The sequence below is a fragment of the Eubalaena glacialis genome, chromosome 2 (genome assembly GCF_028564815.1).
Source record: "Eubalaena glacialis isolate mEubGla1 chromosome 2, mEubGla1.1.hap2.+ XY, whole genome shotgun sequence".
Classification (NCBI taxonomy): Eukaryota; Metazoa; Chordata; class Mammalia; order Artiodactyla; family Balaenidae; genus Eubalaena; species Eubalaena glacialis.
The window spans coordinates 72,122,216-72,143,582 of record NC_083717.1 but is presented as its reverse complement, the minus strand read 5'-3'; the positions used below and the strand labels follow the sequence as shown (position 1 = coordinate 72,143,582).

At 36.8% G+C, this 21,367-nt stretch overlaps 1 protein-coding gene across 1 annotated transcript in view; it reads right to left on the bottom strand.

Annotated features, from left to right (window-relative positions):
* Positions 1-21,367, bottom strand: part of HERC1 (HECT and RLD domain containing E3 ubiquitin protein ligase family member 1) — a 227,242-nt gene that overhangs the window by 159,395 nt on the left and 46,480 nt on the right. Inside the window, exons 2-3 of the mRNA XM_061180215.1 lie at positions 13,226-14,181; positions 7,103-7,198 (exon numbers count right to left, since the gene is read on the bottom strand). Coding sequence (XP_061036198.1) covers positions 7,103-7,198; positions 13,226-14,155 — 1,026 coding nt within the window. The 5' untranslated portion in view covers positions 14,156-14,181. The remainder of the gene's footprint in view (positions 1-7,102; positions 7,199-13,225; positions 14,182-21,367) is intronic.

Below are 21,367 nucleotides of genomic sequence, written 5' to 3'. Positions count from 1 at the left end.
CAGTACTCCCTTCCAGGACAGAGCCCTCATACTGAGCAGAAACTACTGGGAGCGGAATAAGAGTTGAGCAGAATGAGGACAACAGAAAGGAAAGAGAAAAAGTTAAGATAAAAGGTGGGGAGGGGAATATGCTTGAAACCACCTTATTTTTTCTAACGTTACACAAAAACAGTAGAGAAAGGGAGTCTATGGATTTAGAAAAGCTATCTTGAATCCCATCCCATTCTAAAAATTCAGGAAAACAAGTTTTTCATAAAAATAAGCAACAGAAAAGTATGAAGGTCAAATTCCATATGAACTTCTTATTAGGGGAAAAAAAGGAAAAGAGGCAGAATAACATCCGTACAATAAAAGCATGACAGACGGGAACTACCCACAAAACAGATCAAACTGTAACCTATTTCAAAGCAAGGTAAAGGGATTAAGAAAATGAAACAAGACTTGAAAGAAAAACACAAAACTGAAAGAGAAGCATTCAAAAATGAGGTGACAGACTCAAAAAAAGAATTAGAAATAAGAGAAAAAAATCATTTCAGAAATGAGGAATAAACTATAAGAAATCCAAGAGTAAATAAATACAAAATACCTTATGAGCAACAAAAGATAAAAAGGAAAAAGCTGCTTAGAAATAAAAAAAGAAATGAAAATGATATAAAAAGTATTCAAGAAAAAGTGACAATTACTAAGTTAATTGTTAATTGTTAAAAATCCAACATACATCCGAGACTGAACCAGGAAGAAATAGAAAATATAAAGAGACCAATCACAAGCACTGAAATTGAAACTGTGATTAAAAATCTTCCAACACACAAAAGCCCAGGACCAGATGGCTTCACAGGCGAATTCTATCAAACATTTAGAGAAGAGCTAACACTTATCCTTCCCAAACTCTTCCAAGATACAGCAGAGGAAGGAACACTCCCAAACTCATTCTATGAGGCCACCATCACCCTGATACCAAAACCAGACAAAGATGTCACAAAGAAAGAAAACTACAGGCCAATATCACTGATGAACATAGATGCAAAAATCCTCAACAAAATACTAGCAAACAGAATCCAACAGCACATTAAAAGGATCATACACCATGATCAAGTGGGGTTTATCCCAGGAATGCAAGGGTTCTTCAATATATGGAAATCAATCAAAGTGATACACCATATTAACAAACTGAAGGATAAAAACCATATGATCATCTCAATAGATGCAGAAAAAGCTTTCGACAAAATTCAACACCCATTTATGATAAAAACCCTCCAGAAAGTAGGCGTATAGGGAATTTCCCTCAACATAATAAAGGCCATATATGACAAACCCACAGCCAACATCGTTCTCAATGGTGAAAAACTGAAATTATTTCCACTAAGATCAGGAAAAAGAAAAGTTGCCCACTCTCACCACTATTATTCAACATAGTTTTGGAATTTTTAGCCACAGCAATCAGAGAAAAAAAAGAAATAAAAGGAATCCAAATCGGAAAAGAAGTAAAGCTGTCACTGTTTGCAGATGACATGATACTATACATAGAGAATCCTAAAGATGCTACCAGAAAAATACTAGAGGTAATCAATGAATTTGGTAAAGTAGCAGGATACAAAAGTAATGCACAGAAATCTCTTACATTCCTATACACTAATGATGAAAAATCTGAAAGTGAAATTAAGGAAACACTCCCATTTACCACTGCAACAAAAAGAATAAAATACCTAGGAATAAACCTACCTAAGGAGAAAAAAGACCTGTATGCAGACAAAAGACCTATAAGACACTGATGAAAGAAATTAAAGATGATACAAACAGATGGAGAGATATACCATGTTCTTGGATTGGAAGAATCAACATTGTGAAAATGACTATACTACCCAAAGCAATCTACAGATTCAGTGCAATGCCTATCAAACTACCAATGACATTTTTCACAGAACTAGAACAAAAAATTGCACAATTTGTATGGAAACACAAAAGACCCCAAATAGCCAAAGCAATCTTGAGAAAGAAAAACGGAGCTGGAAGAATCAGGCTCCGTGACTTCAGACTATACTACAAAGCTACAGTAATCAAGACAGTATCATATTGGCACAAAAAGAGAAATATAGATCAATGGAACAAGATAGAAAGCCCAGAGATAAATCCACGCACATATGGTCACCTTATATTTGATAAAGGAGGCAAGAATATACAATGGAGAAAAGACAGCCTCTTCAGTAAGTGGTGCTGGGAAAACTGGACAGCTACATGTAAAAGAATGAAATTAGAAAATAAAAATAAACTCAAAATGGATTAAAGACCTAAATGTAAGGTCAGACACTACAAAACTCTTAGAGGAAAACATAGGCAGAACACTCTATGACATAAATCACAGGAAGATCTTTTTTGACCCACCTCCTAAAGAAATGGAAATAAAAACAAAACTAAACAAATGGGACCTAATGAAACTTAAAAGCTTTTGCACAGCAAAGGAAACCGTAAACAAGATGAAAAGACAACCCTCAGAATGGGAGAAAACATTTGCAAATGAAGCAACTGACAAAGGATTAGTCTCCAAAATTTACAAGCAGCTCAATATCAAAAAAACAAACAACCCAATCCAAAAATGGGCAGAAGACCTAAAGAGACATTTCTCCAACGAAGATATACAGATTGCCAACAAACACATGAAAGGATGCTCAACATCACTAATCATTAGAGAAATGCAAATCAAAACTACAATGAGGTATCACCTCGCACCACTCAGAATGGCCATCATCAAAAAGTCTACAAACAATAAATGCTGGAGAGGGTGTGGAGAAAAGGGAACCCTCTTGCACTGTTGGTGGGAATGTAAATTGATACAGCCACTATGGAGAACAGTATGGAGGTTCCTTAAAAAACTAAAAATAGAACTACCATACGACCCAGCAATCCCACTACTGGGCATATACCATGAGAAAACCATAATTCAAAAAGAGCCATGTACCACAATGTTCATTGCAGCACTCTTCACAATAGCTGGGACATGGAAGCAACCTAAGTGTACATCGACAGATGAATGGATAAAGAAGATGTGGCACATATATACAATGGAATATTACTCAGCCATAAAAACAAACGAAATTGAGTTATCTGTAGTGGGGTGGATGGACCTAGAGTCTGTCATACAGAGTGAAGTAAGTCAGAAAGAGAAAAACAAATCCCATATGCTTACATATATGGAATCTAAAAAAAATAAATTGTTCTGAAGAACCTAGGGGCAGGACAGGAATAAAGACACAGACGTAGAAAATGGACTTGAGGACACAGGGAGGGGAAAGGGTAAGCTGGGACGAAGTGAGAGAGTGGCATGGACTTATATATACTACCAAATGTAAAATACATAGCTAATGGGAAGCAGCCGCATAGCACAGGGAGATCAGCTCAGTGCTTTGTGACCACCTAGAGGGGTGGGATAGGGAGGGTGGGAGGGAAATGCAAGAGGGAGGAGATATGGGGATATGTGTATACATATAGCTGATTCACTTTGTTATAAAGCAGAAACTAGCATACCATTGTAAAGCAATTATACTCCAATAAAGATGTTAAAAAAAAAAATCCAACATAAAAACAATAGGGGTCCTAGACGAGAACCAAATACAAAGAGTAAAAATGATACTAAAAACAATAATTTAGGGAAACTTCCCTGAAATAAAAAAGATTTGAAACTACATATTGAAATCCTCACATCTCTGAGAACATCAACCCAGAATAGGTAACATCAAGATGTATTCTAGTAAAATTACTGCCAGAAGAAAATGGATGAATATACTTAAGAAGTAGAAGAAAATGTGAGCCAAAGATTTTATCTTCTCAAAACTGACTTTCAAGTATAAAGTGCACAGCAATTAAAATGTAAGAACTAAGAGAATCTTTTTCATGAGTATTTATTGAGGATTCTACTAGAGAATAAGCTTCAGACAACCAAAAAGAATACAGAGCCACTGACAGAAACTGGCAGTGAGCATTAAATATGTAGTTACTTGTACAACTCATACTAAACGAGGGTTAAAAGGCAGAGAGTATATATGTTCTGAGTATGTAGATATAATACAACTACAAAAAATGGGGAAAGCATATGTAAAAAGTTAATATTTTTAGTAATCATACAGTGGTAGTGTTTGTCTTATTTTAGGATTGCTGTTTTTGTGTGTGTGTGTGTACTGTGTGATTAAAATAAATAATTATGGGATATTCTAATTCTATATCCCTGTATCCTTCAGAATCAGCATTCTTAGTTGGAAGAAAGGATATATAAATGTAATACAGAAAAGCAGAAATTCTATAGCCCTGATTTTGAAGGTATCAGTATCAACTCATGAGGTATATTAGCTTTAAATATGCATGCGTGCGTGCACACACACACATTTCCTAGCTCTGGCTACTGTAAGAGCCTAGAAAAATAATACCGACTTAGTAGTGATGAGCACCCTGATTGTGGTCCTGAAATACTATTTTCCACTTAAAAAAAACAGGGTTTATGGAGAAAGAGCTAGCTGGTTGCAGATCCATATCAAGAAATATATGAATCCAGAAACAATTTGACGGGTCAGATAGCAAGGAAGCTATCAAAGATTATTAGGCCTATGTCAAAAGAACTTGGGAACCACCCTGAAAGAGACTACTACCCTGAAAGACTGTTGGCCAAAGATAAAACAATATGAGCTTCACTACAGATAATAATTCAATGAAGTAAACTTTGAATCGGTTTAAATCTACAAGTTCATAACAATACTTTTCAAGTGAAACCAATTGGTCAAGTTTGGAACATGACAGGAGATCAATTCATTAAACTGAAAACTAGTAAATAAAAATAGGTGTTAAAATCTTTTTAAAAAGTCAAGTGGAGAGAATCAAGCATTTATTCTGCTTTTCCTGTCTGAACTGTGGCAGGGTAACCAAATTGTCAATAAGGGAATCATCTCCTTTATGAAAATATTCCAATTAATAAATGAAAGAGGAATGATATAATTAGAATATCACCATTTTGCAACCAAGCATCAATGAATTAATAGATCTGATCATTAAGAATCAAGGGCTGGGCTTCCCTGGTGGCGCAGTGGTTGAGAATCTGCCTGCCAATGCAGGGGACACGGGTTCGAGCCCTGGTCTGGGAAGATCCCACATGCCGCGGAGCAACTAGGCCCGTGAGCCACAATTACTGAGCCTGCGCGTCTGGAGCCTGTGCTCCGCAACAAGAGAGGCCGCGATAGTGAGAGGCCCACGCACCACGATGAAGAGTGGCCCCCGCTTGCTGCAACTAGAGAAAGCCCTCGCACAGAAACGAAGACCCAACACAGCCATAAATAAATAAATAAAAATAATTTAAAAAAAAAAAAAAGAATCAAGGGCTGCTAACACTACAAAAAGACACACAACCAGATGGAAGATCACAACACCATGTTTAGCCTTGCCAAAGGGATCAAACCTGAAACTGATCAAGTCTCTAGATTCACCTGTCAATATGCAGGAGATACATAGGAACTGCATTATGAGTAATCAATCAGCAAAATCCAGATGGTAGGAAATTATACAGCCTAAAAAGTCCAAGTTCCTGAACAAATACACTAAAGGAAAAGAAAAACAATGGAGGGGGAACTTATAGATTAAGAGATTTAAAAGATATATATAGGACTTCCCTGGTGGCGCAGTGGTTAAGAATCCGCCAGTCAATGCAGGGGACACAGGTTCAAGCCCTGGTCCGGGAAGATCCCACATGCCGCAGAGCAACTAAGCCCGTGCGCCGCGACTACTGAGCCTGCGCTCTAGAGCCCGCAAGCCACAACTACTGAGCCCATGTGCCACAAGTACTGAAGCCCGTGCGCCTAGAGCCCGTGCTCCACAACAAGAGAAGCCACCACAATGAGAGCCCACGCACCACAACGAAGAGTAGCCCCTGCTCACCGCAACTAGAGAAAGCATGCACGCCACAAAGAAGACCCAACGCAGCCAAAAAAAAAATGTTTTAATTAAAAATATATATATACTAAAAAGATATATATAGATATATAGATTGTTTTAATAGGGAAGACTGAACTATAGTGTCTAGGGATGCACACAACTATAAAGAAATGCAACAAAGTGACTACTCTTGAAGTCAGGATAGTGGTTACTTACGGAAGGAGGAAAGGGATAATAACCAGGACATGAACGGGTTTCTCGGGTTGCTAGCAAAGTTTTATTTCTTTCCTGGGCACAGATTAAAAGGACATTTGTTTTATAATAATTCATGAAGGCACACATTTGTATGTCTTTCTCTATCTGTTTTAATAATAAATTTTTAAATTAAAAAATGCACATGGGGGAGGGGGAAGGGTAAGCGGGGACGAAGTCAGAGAGTAGCATGGACATATATACACTACTAAATGTAAAACAGATAGCTAGTGGGAAGCAGCCACATAGCACAGGGAGATCAGCTCGGTGCTTTGTGACCACCTAGAGGGGTGGGATAGGGAGGGTGGGCGGGAGGGAAACACAAGAGGGAGGGGATATGGGAATATATGTATACATATAGCTGATTCACTTTGTTTTACAGCAGAAACTAACACAACAATGTAAAGCAATTATACTCCAATAAAGATGTTAAAAAAAAAATGCACATGATACAAAGTCCAAAATGAATAAAAGGGTATGCATTGAAAACTATGTCTCCTTCCCAGACCTGATGCGAGACACCCCGGCTCCACTTTCTAGAGGCAACCAATCACGGATGCCACTTTCTTTTGCATCCTTTCCAGAGATTGAATGGATTATTTTTAAGGGATAAATACATGCTATAGCATTTTAAGACAAAGTAATTTTTATTGATTGATTGATTTTTAAATTTTTATTGGAATATAGTTGATTTACAATGTTGTTAGTTTCAGGTGTACAGCAAAGTGAATCTGTTATACATATACATATATCCACTCATTTTGAGATTCTTTTCCCATATAGGCCATTACAGAGTACTGAGTAGAGTTCCTTGTGCTATACAGTACGTCCTTATTAGTTATCTATTTTATATCTAGTAGTATGTATATGTCAATCACAATCTTCCAGTTTATCCCTTGACAAAGTAATTTTTCACATAAAAGCCATGATTATTACGTACCTCTTCAAAGAGACATAAAGCTGCCTCATAGAGTGAGCACAAGCCATCAGATGTTCTGGGTGGTTCCCTCCACTGACTCCGATCAGCAGATGAACTCTATAATTAAGACATTGTGGGATACAGTTAGCGAAGGAGAGAGACATGTATTAAAATCGCTTAAATAGTCCACAAAAACATCTGAGGAACTGTATACATAATTATGTGCATTAAGATCAAATCCTAACATTAGGTCATGAAACCAATTTTATGTGTAAGTGTTATAAAAGACATGGCTATAGAGTGAAGCAGTAAATTAAGTACCAATCCCTCACTTATTACCTTATTAGTGATTTGTTCTAAGTGTCACAAGGTTTGACCTAAAAACACTCAAGGAGGCAGAACTTTGCCAACTACACACTCTTTGGGGGGCCAATATCCAATAAATGGGGTCCCAGCAAATATTCTACTCCCCTGGGGCTGCCTTGTCCACTTGCTCCAAGAATACAGTAGAATGCAGCCAGCTTAAGTGATGATCCTGACCAGAGCAGCAGTAAGTCTGTTCCTCCCTTCTTAGTTTCAGCACAACAAAGGTCCCACAAGTCAGTTCATGTAGCTACCTGACTATATTAGCAACAAAATATCTTTTTCCTAGCACAACTGAGGAATCATAGCTCCTCTCTGTGACTAACTGCCTACTCTCCACAATAGGGCCCAATGGCTATGACCAGAAATCATTCTTTCATTGAAAACTGATAAATCAGAGAGTGAACTTGACCTCCACTGTTCCCTCAAATTCCCATATCCTTAAATCTTTACATCACAAATGTCAAGTTCTTTCTCCGATTTATCCATCCTCTAATTGTAAAATTTTCATCTGTGGCTTTATTTCAAAGACTATTATATTGTAAAAATATTTAGATTCTAGATGATCACCAGGCAAACATACCACAGAAAAGTATATCCTCTACTGTGGAACGGAGGTTGGCCTAGATGCTCTGTAAGATCCCATCCAACTCTAAGATTATATGATTTTATCAATTCAGACTATTTTAATTAACGTGATTCCTAAGTAATGAAAGAAATGAGTATGTTGGCTGTTTAATTTATCGCTGGGTCATCAGGTGCTAAGCTACTGCTACCAAATCAATTTTTCTTTTTTATTGCTTAGGTGGTGCTTCTCGAATATTAATGTGGACATAAGTTATCTGGAAATTTTGTTAAAATGCAGATTCCAATTCAGTAAATATAGGTGGGGGCCTGAGATTCTGCATTTCTAACAAGTTCCCAGGTGATGCCAATGCTGCTGTCTGAGGCTCACACTTCAAGTAGTAAGGCTTTCGAGAGCCACTTGCAGGTCTTGGAGTCATATCAGAAGCTGAGTGCTCAAAATTATCTGGTTCCTAGACACACAAGGTGTGGCTATACCAGCAAATACTTTGAGGCACAGCCTCTCCAAATTCCATAATTAGCTGCGTAGCACTTCTGGGAAAAACACAATTGTAATCTGTGGCTCCGTTATTTAAAGGCCACCTCTACTGATCACCAAACCAAAAGCAGATGAGAAACAACAGCAGCTTGCCATACCTTTCTAGGAGCTGGCACCAGGCCGGTAATAATTCCTTTTTTATGCCTTTCTACAGTATGAAGGAAAATGCTGAAAATAGCATAAGGTTTTCAGTGACAGACCTGAGTTTAATTCCATGTTCCATCACTTACTGGCAATGTGACTTAAGGGTAAGTTTGCTTATCCTTAGACAGGAATAATTGCTCTATTATTTAGGGCTGTTGGGAAGAATAACTGAAATTATGCATAAAACATGCTTAGCATAGTTCTCAATACATAGTAAGAACTCAAAAGTGGCATCAGTAATTATTATTTTGTATGATGTACGTGGAGAAAGTAGAGAAAACACAGGGAGTCTTTAATAAACTCCTGCTAAATTTAAAAATACCAAACCAATTTTTTAAAAAATCCTTCAAACACTGTCTGCAGTGACTGTCACTGACTTCTGTTCTCCCCAAAAAGTCAATAGTTAAGGCTGAGACTAATCCAGCCCCAGTAAATTAGGATTAAAGATATCTTAAAAACCCATTCTGTATAGAATTCTTAATGTGTTTTGTAAATATACTGCACAATAGAAAAAGAGGGCTATACCTAGGCATTTTTAAAGAAATTACATTTTGGAAATGTGTAACTTCATACACTGCTAACATACCACAGGAAGTTCAAAGGTCCAAAGATAAATGGGAAATTAAAATAACATAAATGTGTGGTTTCACAGGTCTTCATTGAATTACCTTTCTCTTACTTACCTACCATCGAAAATAATGTAATACCTTTTTGTTTTTTTCACATCTGTCTTTTTAAGAAAATCAGACAAGAACATTAAGACTTGATGGAGTACATTTCCTTACATTCTTGCTATCTGATTTTACTCTGCTTAAAATTGCTTCAGTGACTCCCCACTGCCTACAGAATCAAGCTCAAAACCCCATAGCATATGGGATACCTGGCCCCGCCCAGCTTGGCAGCCTCAGCTCATCCCATTCCAGCCCCAGCACCCAGGAGCCTGCTCTCCCACACCTCAGTCACTTTGAGAATACTAATCCTCTCACCTGAAAACTTCTTCAGCTCCCTCACTCACACACCTCATGTTTGCAAGCAAACTCTTCTTACTTTTCAACTAAGCTTAGGCATCCTTCATTTTCTGCCCCTTCCCTTCTAGCCCTCCTCCTGTATCTCATCACCACCTCCCTGTGCAGACCTCTACTACAGCCCAGCATCATTAATATGAAATGTCTGTACACCTCTCTTTCCTTACACTGTGAGCTGGCTAGCGGCATGCACGCTACAAAGCTCATTCATCATTTTAACCCATAGCCTAACAGTATCTGGCACACAGTAAACACCTAGTGGCATCAAAGGCCAAAGGTGTTTTTATTGGTGTTTATTTTTTTAGAATTCAGGGATGTACAGTGACATTATTTCCCTACTCTTTATTTAAATGTAAGTTAATGAGTACCTTGCATGCTTGTACTCGAACAGAATTACTATGTGCATGGGTAGAGGAGGTTAAGAATCACACATGTAAATACAATTTAAGGATTGAACTCATTTTTGTTAGGCCTTCTACCAGGTACTCAATTGATGGTTATGCGTCTCTCCCTCTAACTTCTAGCTTGGGGATACGTTTTGTCCCAGCTGTTCGTGAGTAGAGAATCTTAAGACAGGGAAGATCAGGTCAGGACGGGATTCTTCCCCAGAATATATCCAGAATTCTGAGGAAAGCTATCCGGGGTACCCTCATCCCAACAGAAAGTTACAATGTAGGGTATAGCCTAGGAGGGTAAGGAGGGAGACGGAGGGCCCTTCTGCCTAGGTGTATTTGACATTTTGTCCAGAAATGAAAGAGGCCAAGTGGAGAGAAAACTGGAAATCCAGCAATAAAATAAGTTTATTATATTTTATATCTACTTTAAGGTAGGCCTTCATGGGAAAAAAAAATAAGTCAATTTAACATAAACAGGGTAAAAGCTGCACATAGCTGTCAGAAAAAATGTGGGCTTTGCAGACAGACTATGGGTTGTAAGAATTCGTTAACACAGTGCCTGGCCCATCAGTGCTTAATCAGGAGTATGCATAATACTTTCAGTTCTTTTGCCAAATAGATGTGTAAATTTAGGATAATTGCCACAGTTTCTTCATCCTTAAGGATAAATAATATCCACCTTACAGATTAACATGATAATTGAATAAGACACTGCTTATAAAAAGCACCTGGTAGGTAGTAGGCACTCAACGAAGGTTAGAGCTCTTCCTCCCTTATTCCAGGTACTGGGAAGCAGTACGTAGAATCCAAAAAATGAATGGGATGGTTTACTATAGGTTAATTAAGTGAATATTAAAACACACTATATAGGTAGTAAATATATTTACTCAAATCCAAAAGATTTCTCAAGGTTATAGAGCCAATTTAAACTTACAGCCAAATATGCATACAAACCAATTTCCAACATGCTAAAAGACAATGGGCTAAACAGATACTGAGAAAAGCAATTTAGTTTCTTGGGGCACCCCCTTCCCACTAAGGAGCAATATTGCAGGATAAGGCCTTTGAGGGTAAGGTGGGGAAGGGGTCTCTGACTCAGGGTATTTAGCATTTTGGTTAAAAAGGAAACATACCATGGGCAAGCGTACGATCATATAAGTAGACTGCATAATAATTAACATCTTTTCTTTGTAACAAAGGCAATGCAAAATAAATAGACTGTAAAATGAAGAATTAAGTAACTCCTCACAGAAATATTAACATGTGACCATGAATAGATACATTATTTTAGGTCATCAAATGGCATCGCATATTTGAAAACGGCATAAATTTAGAGAATGTTACCAGAAAGTATTAAGAATTGGAAAATAAAATGAGAAAAACAGATATGCAAGTGAATAAGTTTAAATACTGAATAAGAAACCATAAGTGGCCTAATTGCCTTTCATAGCTGTTACCTCAAACCTTTCTTACTTAGATCATTGCATCTCTGGCTCTAGATTTCTACTTTTTGGAGGGCCCTTGTCAACATTCCAGATTCTGAACAAAGCACCACATGCTTTTCCAGTCTAAATTTTATTTAACATTAAGGAATTCAAATTTTCATAGATCTCATGATCTAAAATCTCCAAGTACTTGCTTACAATAAAATTATTTGTAATAAAATGACCCAATATTTACCATTCAGTTCACAAGTACAAAATGTAAGCCAGGTGAAAATTTAAATGCCCTGGTGTAATGTAAGCCAGGTGAAAATGAATTCAAATGAATTCATTTGAAAATGAATTCAACATAATTGTTTTTTATGAAACATTCCTGTCAATCCAAGAGCTATCCACTTATTTTTTTTGGGGGGGGGGGAGTCGTGAAACATACATACATAATTTACAAGTGGCATTTTTAATTATTTAAACTTAATAAATTTGTTAATTGATATTTGGTAATAAAGGATACCAAAAACACTGATCAATGTAACTCAACTGAAATTAAATCAACTTATAAGTGTTTCAATCTTTATATTCCAAATTTGTTTTTTTTAATTTAATTTTATTTATTTTTTTATACAGTAGGTTCTTATAAGTTATCCATTTTATACATATGTCAATCCCAATCTCCCAGTTCATCGCACCACCACCAACCCTCCACTTTCCCCCCTAGGTGTCCATACGTTTGTTCTCTACATCTGTGTCTCTATTTCTGCCCTGCAAACCGGTTCATCTGTTATTTCAAACTTTTATTCTTGGTTTTCACAAAAGCATTAAATTTCAATCTCAGAAATTCTTGAAATTGATCATACTGCACTATATTTTACTGTTTATTCTTTAATATGGTATCTAAAGTTAGTTCCTTTATGATAGTCAAGCAATTAAGTTCCTTCATGAACAAGACATTCATTACAGATCTAGTATATCAGTTCATTACTCCCCTCCATTCAAGTCTCTGCTCAAATGTCCCAATTCAGAGACTCCCCTGACCACATTAACTAAAATACCATACCTTTCCCCTCCCCAGTCTCTGCGTGAACCCATCATTTTGTATTCCCTTTCCCTCCCTTATTTTAATTCTTAGAACTTAACACTACCTAAAATTTATATTTATTGTCTGATTCCCCTACTAGGTTGTTAGCTCCAAGAAACTCTGTTTTTCTCTGCTGTATCCTTACGGCCTAGAATAATACTTAGTACATAGTAAATGTTTAATAAAAATTGAGAAGGACGAAATTAGAGATTTTTTTCAAAAGATCTCCACACTTACTAGCCAAGGCCCCTCATTTTACATATGAGTTTACTAAAACACAGAGAAGTTAGATGAATTTCCCAAATTCACACAGGAAGCCATAAAACTTAAACTACAATCCTAACTCCTGATCCAGTGGTCTTAACACTATACAACTAGCCTGTCCTTCAATTACATATTCACATCAACACGTATAAAAGTTTCTTTACTCAAAGTATATACAATATTTAACTAACCTAACAATCACCAGTAGAATTCTCAGATCATTTGCTATTACCATCAATTCATTAAAAAGCTGGGTTGACATTTCCCAAAATTGTTAGATAAGAATTTTAAAGTTGAGATTTATCATACGTACCAAAGAACGTCTCATCTGCATTAATATAGTCATAAAGCAGTCAAAGCTGATCATCCCTTCCTGGCTTGATAGTAGTTTGCTTTTCTCCATGGAATTTACAACTGCTGAAGCCCCTAAGGCCATTTCTATCCATTCAAGGAGATACCGCAAAGAACCTCGTTGAGCTGCTAAACCAAGCAGCAACTCAGAAGCTAATCTACGACCTAAAGTGTCTGCTCCAGAATTGGGAATAGTTACTCCTTTAAGAAATGTTGTTACTTGTGATAAGCAATCCAAGCCCATAGGTGGAATCTTGCTTTCATTTGCTAAAGATAATGGTGGCAAAGAGCTCACAACTTCAATTGCAGTATGAATAACGTCATTGCAAAGACTGAGACCAGGTCCCGACACAGGCATCATCCAACTTTGTCTCAGAAGTGCAAATAATAAACTTAGACCAGTTCGAACACCCATTTCTATAAGTGCATCAGTGCTTGACCGGGGACGTTCACTAACAGAATGGACATCTGCCGAACCAGAGCTGCTCTCCGGAGAATGCTGCTGCTGTTTCACTTTGCCTTTATCATGGTATTTATTAGAAAGTGCATAGAAGACACGCTGGAGTACAAGCAATCTTTTTCGAAGTGCCCCAGCAAATGGGGAATCTGAACATACCATCTTCGCTAGTGCTAGCTGACTGCTAAGAAGGGCATCCAAATAGTGGTCCTGTTCATCACTTGAAAGAGACTCACGTTCAAAGTCTGGCAACTGTGGTCCTTTGAGGCACAAAACTTGTTGGGGCAAAGGTACTACTTCCTTATTGCTGACCAGTTTAGAATACAGAACAGCAACCCCCTCTCTTGTAGCAATAGATTCACTGTCCTCTGTAATCCAGGAGCTGTTGAGGTGTTCAAGCCATTTCAGTTTCACTGGTGGAACCATAGTTGCCATTTTGATTTACTCTTCAGCCATTAGTTCTATAAAAGAAGAAGAAAAAGGAGTCAAGTTTCTGAACTTCCATCATATATTACAATTAGTGATTTCAAACTCTTGAAACACGAAGTCTGGACTTCAGCTAACAGTAACGTACCAATGTTAGTATTTTAGCTTCAATAAATGTACCATGGTTATTTACAACGTTAGTATTAGGGAGCAATGGGTGCAGGGCATACGGGAACTCTGTACTATCTTTGCAACTTTTATATAAGTCTAAAATGATCCCAAAATAAAAAGTTTATTTTAAAAATTAATGATTTGTGTAACTTTTCTCTTCAGGTTCTGGTCCCACTGTCAGTATTAACAGTGGGTTCTACATGATGATGGACCCCAAATTTGTATCTCCAGGCTTCTCCTCTGAATTCCAAACTCATATATGTAATTGTCCACTTGACGTCTCCATATATAGACACCTCATAGGCATCTCAAGCTTATATTCAAAATTGAATTCCTAATCCAACATTTCCACCACACCCACCCAAACCTGTTCCTCCTGCAGAACTCCTCATTTCAATAAATGGCAACTGTATCCTTCTATTTCCTTTGGCTAAAAACCTTGGGAGTCATCATTGACTCCTCCCTCTCTTACACTCCAAATTCAATTAGTCAACTCTACTCTCAAAATATAGCCAGAATCCAAACAGTTCTCACACCCCTCCATTGCTGAAACCCTGGTCTAAGCCATCATCTCTTGGATCACTGAAGAAGCTTTCTTACTGGTCTCCTGACTGTACTGAGGAGCTGCAGTGACTCCAAAAGGGCAGGAATATTTTTGTATATTTTGTTTACTGCTGTATTCTGGCACACAGTAAGTGCTCAGTAAGTATTTGTTGACAAAAAGTACTTAAAAACTAAGTTTGCTGGGATAAAATATTCACAGGACATATATCGTGCAAAGGACTATCATCCAAGATACATTAAGAACTCCTACAACTCAATAATAAAAAGACAACCTAATTTTTTAAATGGTCAGAGAAGTTGCGAACAAAACTTCACCAAAGATATGTGAATGGCCAATAAGCACAAGAAAAGTGCTCAACATCATTATTCCAAAGAAAAATGCCAATTAAAAACACAAAGAGATACTAATACACACCCAGAAGGATTAAAATTAGTAAGGCTGACAATACCATATGTTAAGCAAGGATGCAGGGCAACCAGAACTCTCACAAACCATTTGTGGAAATGTAAAATTGAACAGCCACCTTAGAAAGACATCTGGTAGCTTCTTATAAAACTAAATATATACCTACTCAATGACCCAACAATTCCTCTCCTACAGATTCGCCCAGAAGAAAACATATCTCCACAGAAAGACTTAACCCTAAATAGTAGTTGCCTTTAGAAGGTGAGGGCATGAATAGACTGGGAAGGGCATGAGGGAACTTCCTGAGGTGATGGTAATGCTGGATTACCAAGCCTTATACATTTGTCAAAACTCAGTGAATATACATTTAAGATTTTTACATGTCACTGCATGCAAATTTTACCTAAATAAATACTGAATTCCAGTTGATACATATATTGAAGTATATTTAGGGGGAAGTATACTGACATGTGTAATTTACTTTGAAATACATCAAATAATAAGATGCATTGATGTGTGTGTGTGAAGATATATATATGCATATACATACACACATACATATGGATAGATACGTGATAAAACAAGTATAATAAAATATTAATGGCAGAATCTCAGTGGTGAGTATATATGCCTGTTCATTTTTAAAACTTTCAACTTTGCTGTATGTTTGAAAATTTTCATCATAAAATATTGCAGGGGAGTTGGGACTAACTCCTGTTTTTCAAGCAAGTCCCCAGAATGGTAGTCATAACAGTTGGTGGTAGAGAAAGATCCTCACATAATGAAGGGCATTTTATTTTCATGATATAGGTAGCTCTTAAAAAAAGAGCTCCAGTGATAGAGACTGCAGGCTAATTAAAAGGAGTTTCCTACTTCTAAACATGCCCTGTTAAATTCTAAATATAAAATCTAATGGCACTTCTTCCCTTTTCAAGCTTATGATTACTATGCTTAATTTAACTTCACTAGATACTTGGAAAGTATGTACTTGGGAGAGGGAAAATAAAACCACAAACCTCCTCGCACTTCATTCGGCTAACTATTTACTAAACACTGTGCAGAAGATATAAAAGTACCTTGTTTACCTCCATCCCTGCAAGCCAGAGGTAATTCTGCTCTTTTTATTTCTGCTAGTTTGATTGCTATAAAGGAATATGTTGTTATTCTAATTTGAATCTCCCTGATTACTAACACTGAACAGCACATGGATATTGGTCATTTGGACACACTCTTCTGGGAAATGCTTATTCATGTCCTTCTAGTCACATATTTTTCTACTGGGTTATTTTTCTTGTCAATTTGTAAAAAGTTTTTGTATTTTATCATTGTCCTCAGCACTGCAAATATTTCTTCTAAATCTATCTTTTGCATACATACACATCCTTTCTTTATGGCTCCTGCTTTCCATTCTTGGTTAAAAGAGCACCCCAACATCCCCATGCCCTTACACATGAACTCTAGATTATACAGGTATTCACCTAGATTTTCTTGAGGTATTTTTGATTTTTTTACACATGAGTCTTTAAATGAATTTTATATTCATCTGAAATTTTAATTAAGTTCTGCATGGTGTAAAATTGGATTCCAATTTTATTGTTTCCAGGTGGATGGCTAATTATGCCACCACCATTTATTAAGTGATCCAAGACTTCCAAGACAGCTGAGGACAATGGCAGCTGCATAATTATCTCCCCAAATTTCTTCCCAAACAGTAAGGAAAAATAAATTCTACATAAAACCACACTCACAGCATAATTTGAAGATATAGAATGACAAAACTGCAAGTTAACTGTAAAAAAAGAAATATCATCAATCCCAGTGCACACACTTTCACCTCCAAGAGCCACAAGGTTTTGTGCAAGCAGAAGCAGACTAAGAAAATCTGTAGAAAAGAGAGAAGGGGAAGGATAGTGAAGGAGCCTAAAGGTGATTTGGAATGACTGCCAGAAAGATTAAATCCACACTAAATCTGAATACTGAACAAATGTCCAGGCAGGTCAGAGCACAGACTACAAGGAAGAGATTTCAAAGTACATTTAATTTAAAGAGTCAGGCATGATTTAAAGAAGCAGGTATAATTTAAAAAGACAGGTATGATTTATATGAGCATTCCTTGAAATGCAGAGAGGAGAAAAAAGACGAAATAGAAGAGAGAAGCATTCTTTGACAACTGGGTGGCAAAGGGTAAAAGAAAAAAAGGAGGGGGAGAATGCTTAGGGTTCTGCAAGACAAAAGAAAACCATAAAATTGGAGATATAACAAAGCTTCTCTCAAGCAAAAGAAACAAAGCACCAAAAAAAAAAAAGTCCTTTGAAGTACCTGGACTTTGCTATATAGACAGAAGAGGGTGCCATTAAATTAGGAATATTATAAAAAAAAAAACCCAATACCATAAAAATGAACAAGAAAAAAGTCCACAGAGAACTACTGCAGAAAATCAGTAAAGTTCACATACATCAACTGATGGAAATCTTCCTGATAACAAGAAAGCATAAGAAAATAAAAGTTAACAATCCAAGCAAAATTAAACACACAAACATTTGAGGATATTAAAAAAAACCTTGAATCAGAAATTGAAAAACTAAAAGCAGAAAAAGACCACATAAATAATTAAATAAATAAAGTTTTTAAAGTTTTTGAAAAGGGAAGGGACAGGGAAGGAAGAAAGGGGAAAAAAAGGAAAAGAGCTGACTGAACTCAAGAAAGAAATGGAAGAAAAAGACAAAATTCTCAGAAATGAAGAATGAATTGTAAACTGTCCAAGGAAGGGTAGACTCAAATAAAAAGTTAGCAAAGGGCAATTAAAGGCTGGAGCAGGGAAACAACTATGAGAATTAAAATCACACACACACACACACACACACACACTAATCAGTGAAAGTAGTGGAAAGAGAAGACAAGCAAAGAAGGGCAAGTATTTGTACTACTGGATTACCTGAAAAAGTAAAACAAAAAAGCAACAAAGAAAAAAAAAAAAGCAACAAAGAGCTGATTTTAGAGCTACCAGCCAAGAAAACTTGCCAGAAATAGAAAAAAAAAAATTTGAATCAATACAATAAGGGTTCACAAGGTACCTGGGAAATTAAGCAAGAACAACCAACTCTAAGACATGGGCCTTGTAAATTCAAGGATTTAGATAAAACCCTCAAAACCTCCAGGCAAAAAGATCAAATAACTTAAAAAGGTAAAAGAATTAGACTGGCATTGGACATTTTAAAACCAATCAAATAAATAGCACAGCAACAGCTTTTATAAAGCAAAAACTACAGGGGGTGCAAGGAAACAGAGACAGAAACACACAAATAATGGGAGACTTTAATATACCATTCCCAGTACAAGGCAGATCAAATGGACAAAAATATGTAAGGAAACAGAAGACCTAAACAACAAAATAATTTACTCTTTTTCCATTACCAGGATCTATTTCTGAATTCTCTATTTGGTCCACTTGTCCATTCATATGCCAGCAGTGACTTGATTAGAGTGGCTTTATAAATATTCTGATGGCTGGTAAGGCAAGTCCCTAACCTTTAAGATTATTTCATTCAATTACATGCTACCTCTCCCAAGGCAGCATGTTCTAATTTGAACTTCATTAAATATATATATTAATTTTCAGAAAATAGATATTTTTATGATAATTTGTCCACCTAAGAACATAGTATGCCTTTCTATTTTGATCCAATCTTATTTTAGATTTTCTTCATATAAGTCCTATGCCTTTCTTGATAAACTGTTTCTTGAGTATTTTTGATTTTGTGGCTACTATGAATGGAATTTCCCAATTTCCTTTCCTGGATAATTATTGCTATCCAGCCATCTGGGTACATTCGTACACTTTTCCAAATTATGCAAGGATAGAGATGAATCAAAGAAACATAAACCATATAACAAAGGGTCAGAAAATGAAGAAAGCAAAGAAGTATTAAAGATAAAACAGAAAAAAAGGTCAGCAATAAGACTAAGCATATCTACTCATCACTATCAGCAAAACTCATCTATTAAAACCAAAGACAGGGCTTCCCTGGTGGCACAGTGGTTGGGAATCCACCTGCCAATGCAGGGGACACAGGTTCAAGTCCTGGTCCGGGAACATCCCACATGCCGCGGAGCAACTAAGCCCGTGCACCGCAACTACTGAGCCTGCACTCTAGAGCCCGTGCACCGCAACTACTGAGCCTGCACTCTAGAGCCCACGAGCCACAACTACTGAAGCCCGCGCACCTAGAGCCTGTGCTCCACAACAAAAGAAGCCACTGCAGTGAGAAGCCCACGCACCACAACAAAGAGTAGCCCCCACTTGCCGCAACTAGAGAAAGCCCGCACGCAGCAATGAAGACCCAACACAGCCAAAAATAAATAAATAAATAAATTTTTTTTAAAAAAACCTGCTACAAAGCTACAATAATCAAAACAGTGTGGTACTGGCATATAGAACAATGGAATAGAGAGCCCAGAAATAAACCCTCACATATATGGTCAAATGATTTTTGACAAGGGCTCCAAGACAGTCAGTGGGAAAAGGACAGTCTTTTCAACAAATGGTGCTCAGAAAACTGAATATCCACACGCAAAAGAATGAAATTGAACCCTTTCCTCACACCATATATAAAAATTAAATCAAAATGGATCAAAGACCTAATATAAGACCGAAAACTCTTAGAAGAAAACATAGGGCAAAGCTTCAGGACATTGGATTTAGCACTGATTTCTTAGATATGACACCAGAGGCACAGGCAACAACAACAAAAAAATAGACAAAGTTGACTTCATGAAAATTTTTAAATTTTGTGCATCAAAAGACAGAGTAATGGAGTAAAAAGGCAACCCACAGAATAGAAGAAAATATCTGCAAATCATATATCTGATAAGGGATTAACAGCCAAGATATACAGAGAACTTCTTAAAAGCAAAAACAAAACAAAACAAAAAAACCAACCCAATTCAAAATGGGCAAAGGACTTGAATAGACATTCCTCCAAAGAAGATATACAAACGGACAATAAGCAAATGAAAAGAAGGTCAACATCACTAATCATTAGAGAAAGGCAAATCAAAACTACAATGAGATACCACCCCTCACATCCATTAGGATAGCTTACCAAAAAAAAAAAAACCAGAAAAAAAATGTTGGCAAAGATGTGGAGAAACTGGCACCCTTGTGCACTGTTGGCAGGAGTGTAAAATGGTACAGGGGCTGTGGAAAACAGTATGGCATTCCTCAAAAAATTACAAATAAAATTACCATATGATTCAGCAATTCCATTTCTGGGTTTATACCCAAAAGAATTGAAAGCAGGGTCTTAAGAGATACTTGTAAACACATGTTCATAGCATCATTATTCACAAAAGCTAAAAGACAGAAGCAACCCAAGTGTCCATCAACAGATGAATGGATATTATTCAGCCTTAAAAAGGAAGGAAATTCTGACACATACTACAACATGAATGAACCTTGAAGATGTTAGGCTAAGTGAAATAATCCAGTCACAAAATGACAAATACTACATGATTCCACTCATATGATGTACTTAAGAGTATATAGTCAAAATCATAGAGACAGAAAATAGAATGGTGGTTGCCAGGGGCTTGGAGGAAGGGGGATAAGTTAGTTATTGCTTAATGGGAATAGTTTCAGTTTTTACAAGATAAAAATATTTATGGAGATGGACAACAATGATAGCTGTACATCATGAATGTATTTAATACCACTGAACTGTACACTTAAAAATGGTTAAGATGGTAAATATGACGTTATATGTATCTTACCAAATACACAATTTTTTTTTTTTGAAAAAAGTAAAAGGCACATTGCATGGTGGGTGGGTGGGGGGAAGGATGCTGTGAAACCAAGGCCCAGACCAATAGCTCAGAAAGGTAAAAAGTCTGCTTCACCGTAATTAAGAAAACAAGGAAATTGGTCATCCTTGGTCTGGGAGTAGACCTTCAGAGTAAAGCTATGCAAGTAATACAAAGAAGCAGGAGGTTCCAGGAGGAATTGGCCATCCACAGTTTAGGAAACCAGAATGTATCAAGGATAACTAGTAATGCAGTATTACAGTCAATAAAGTGTGTGTTGG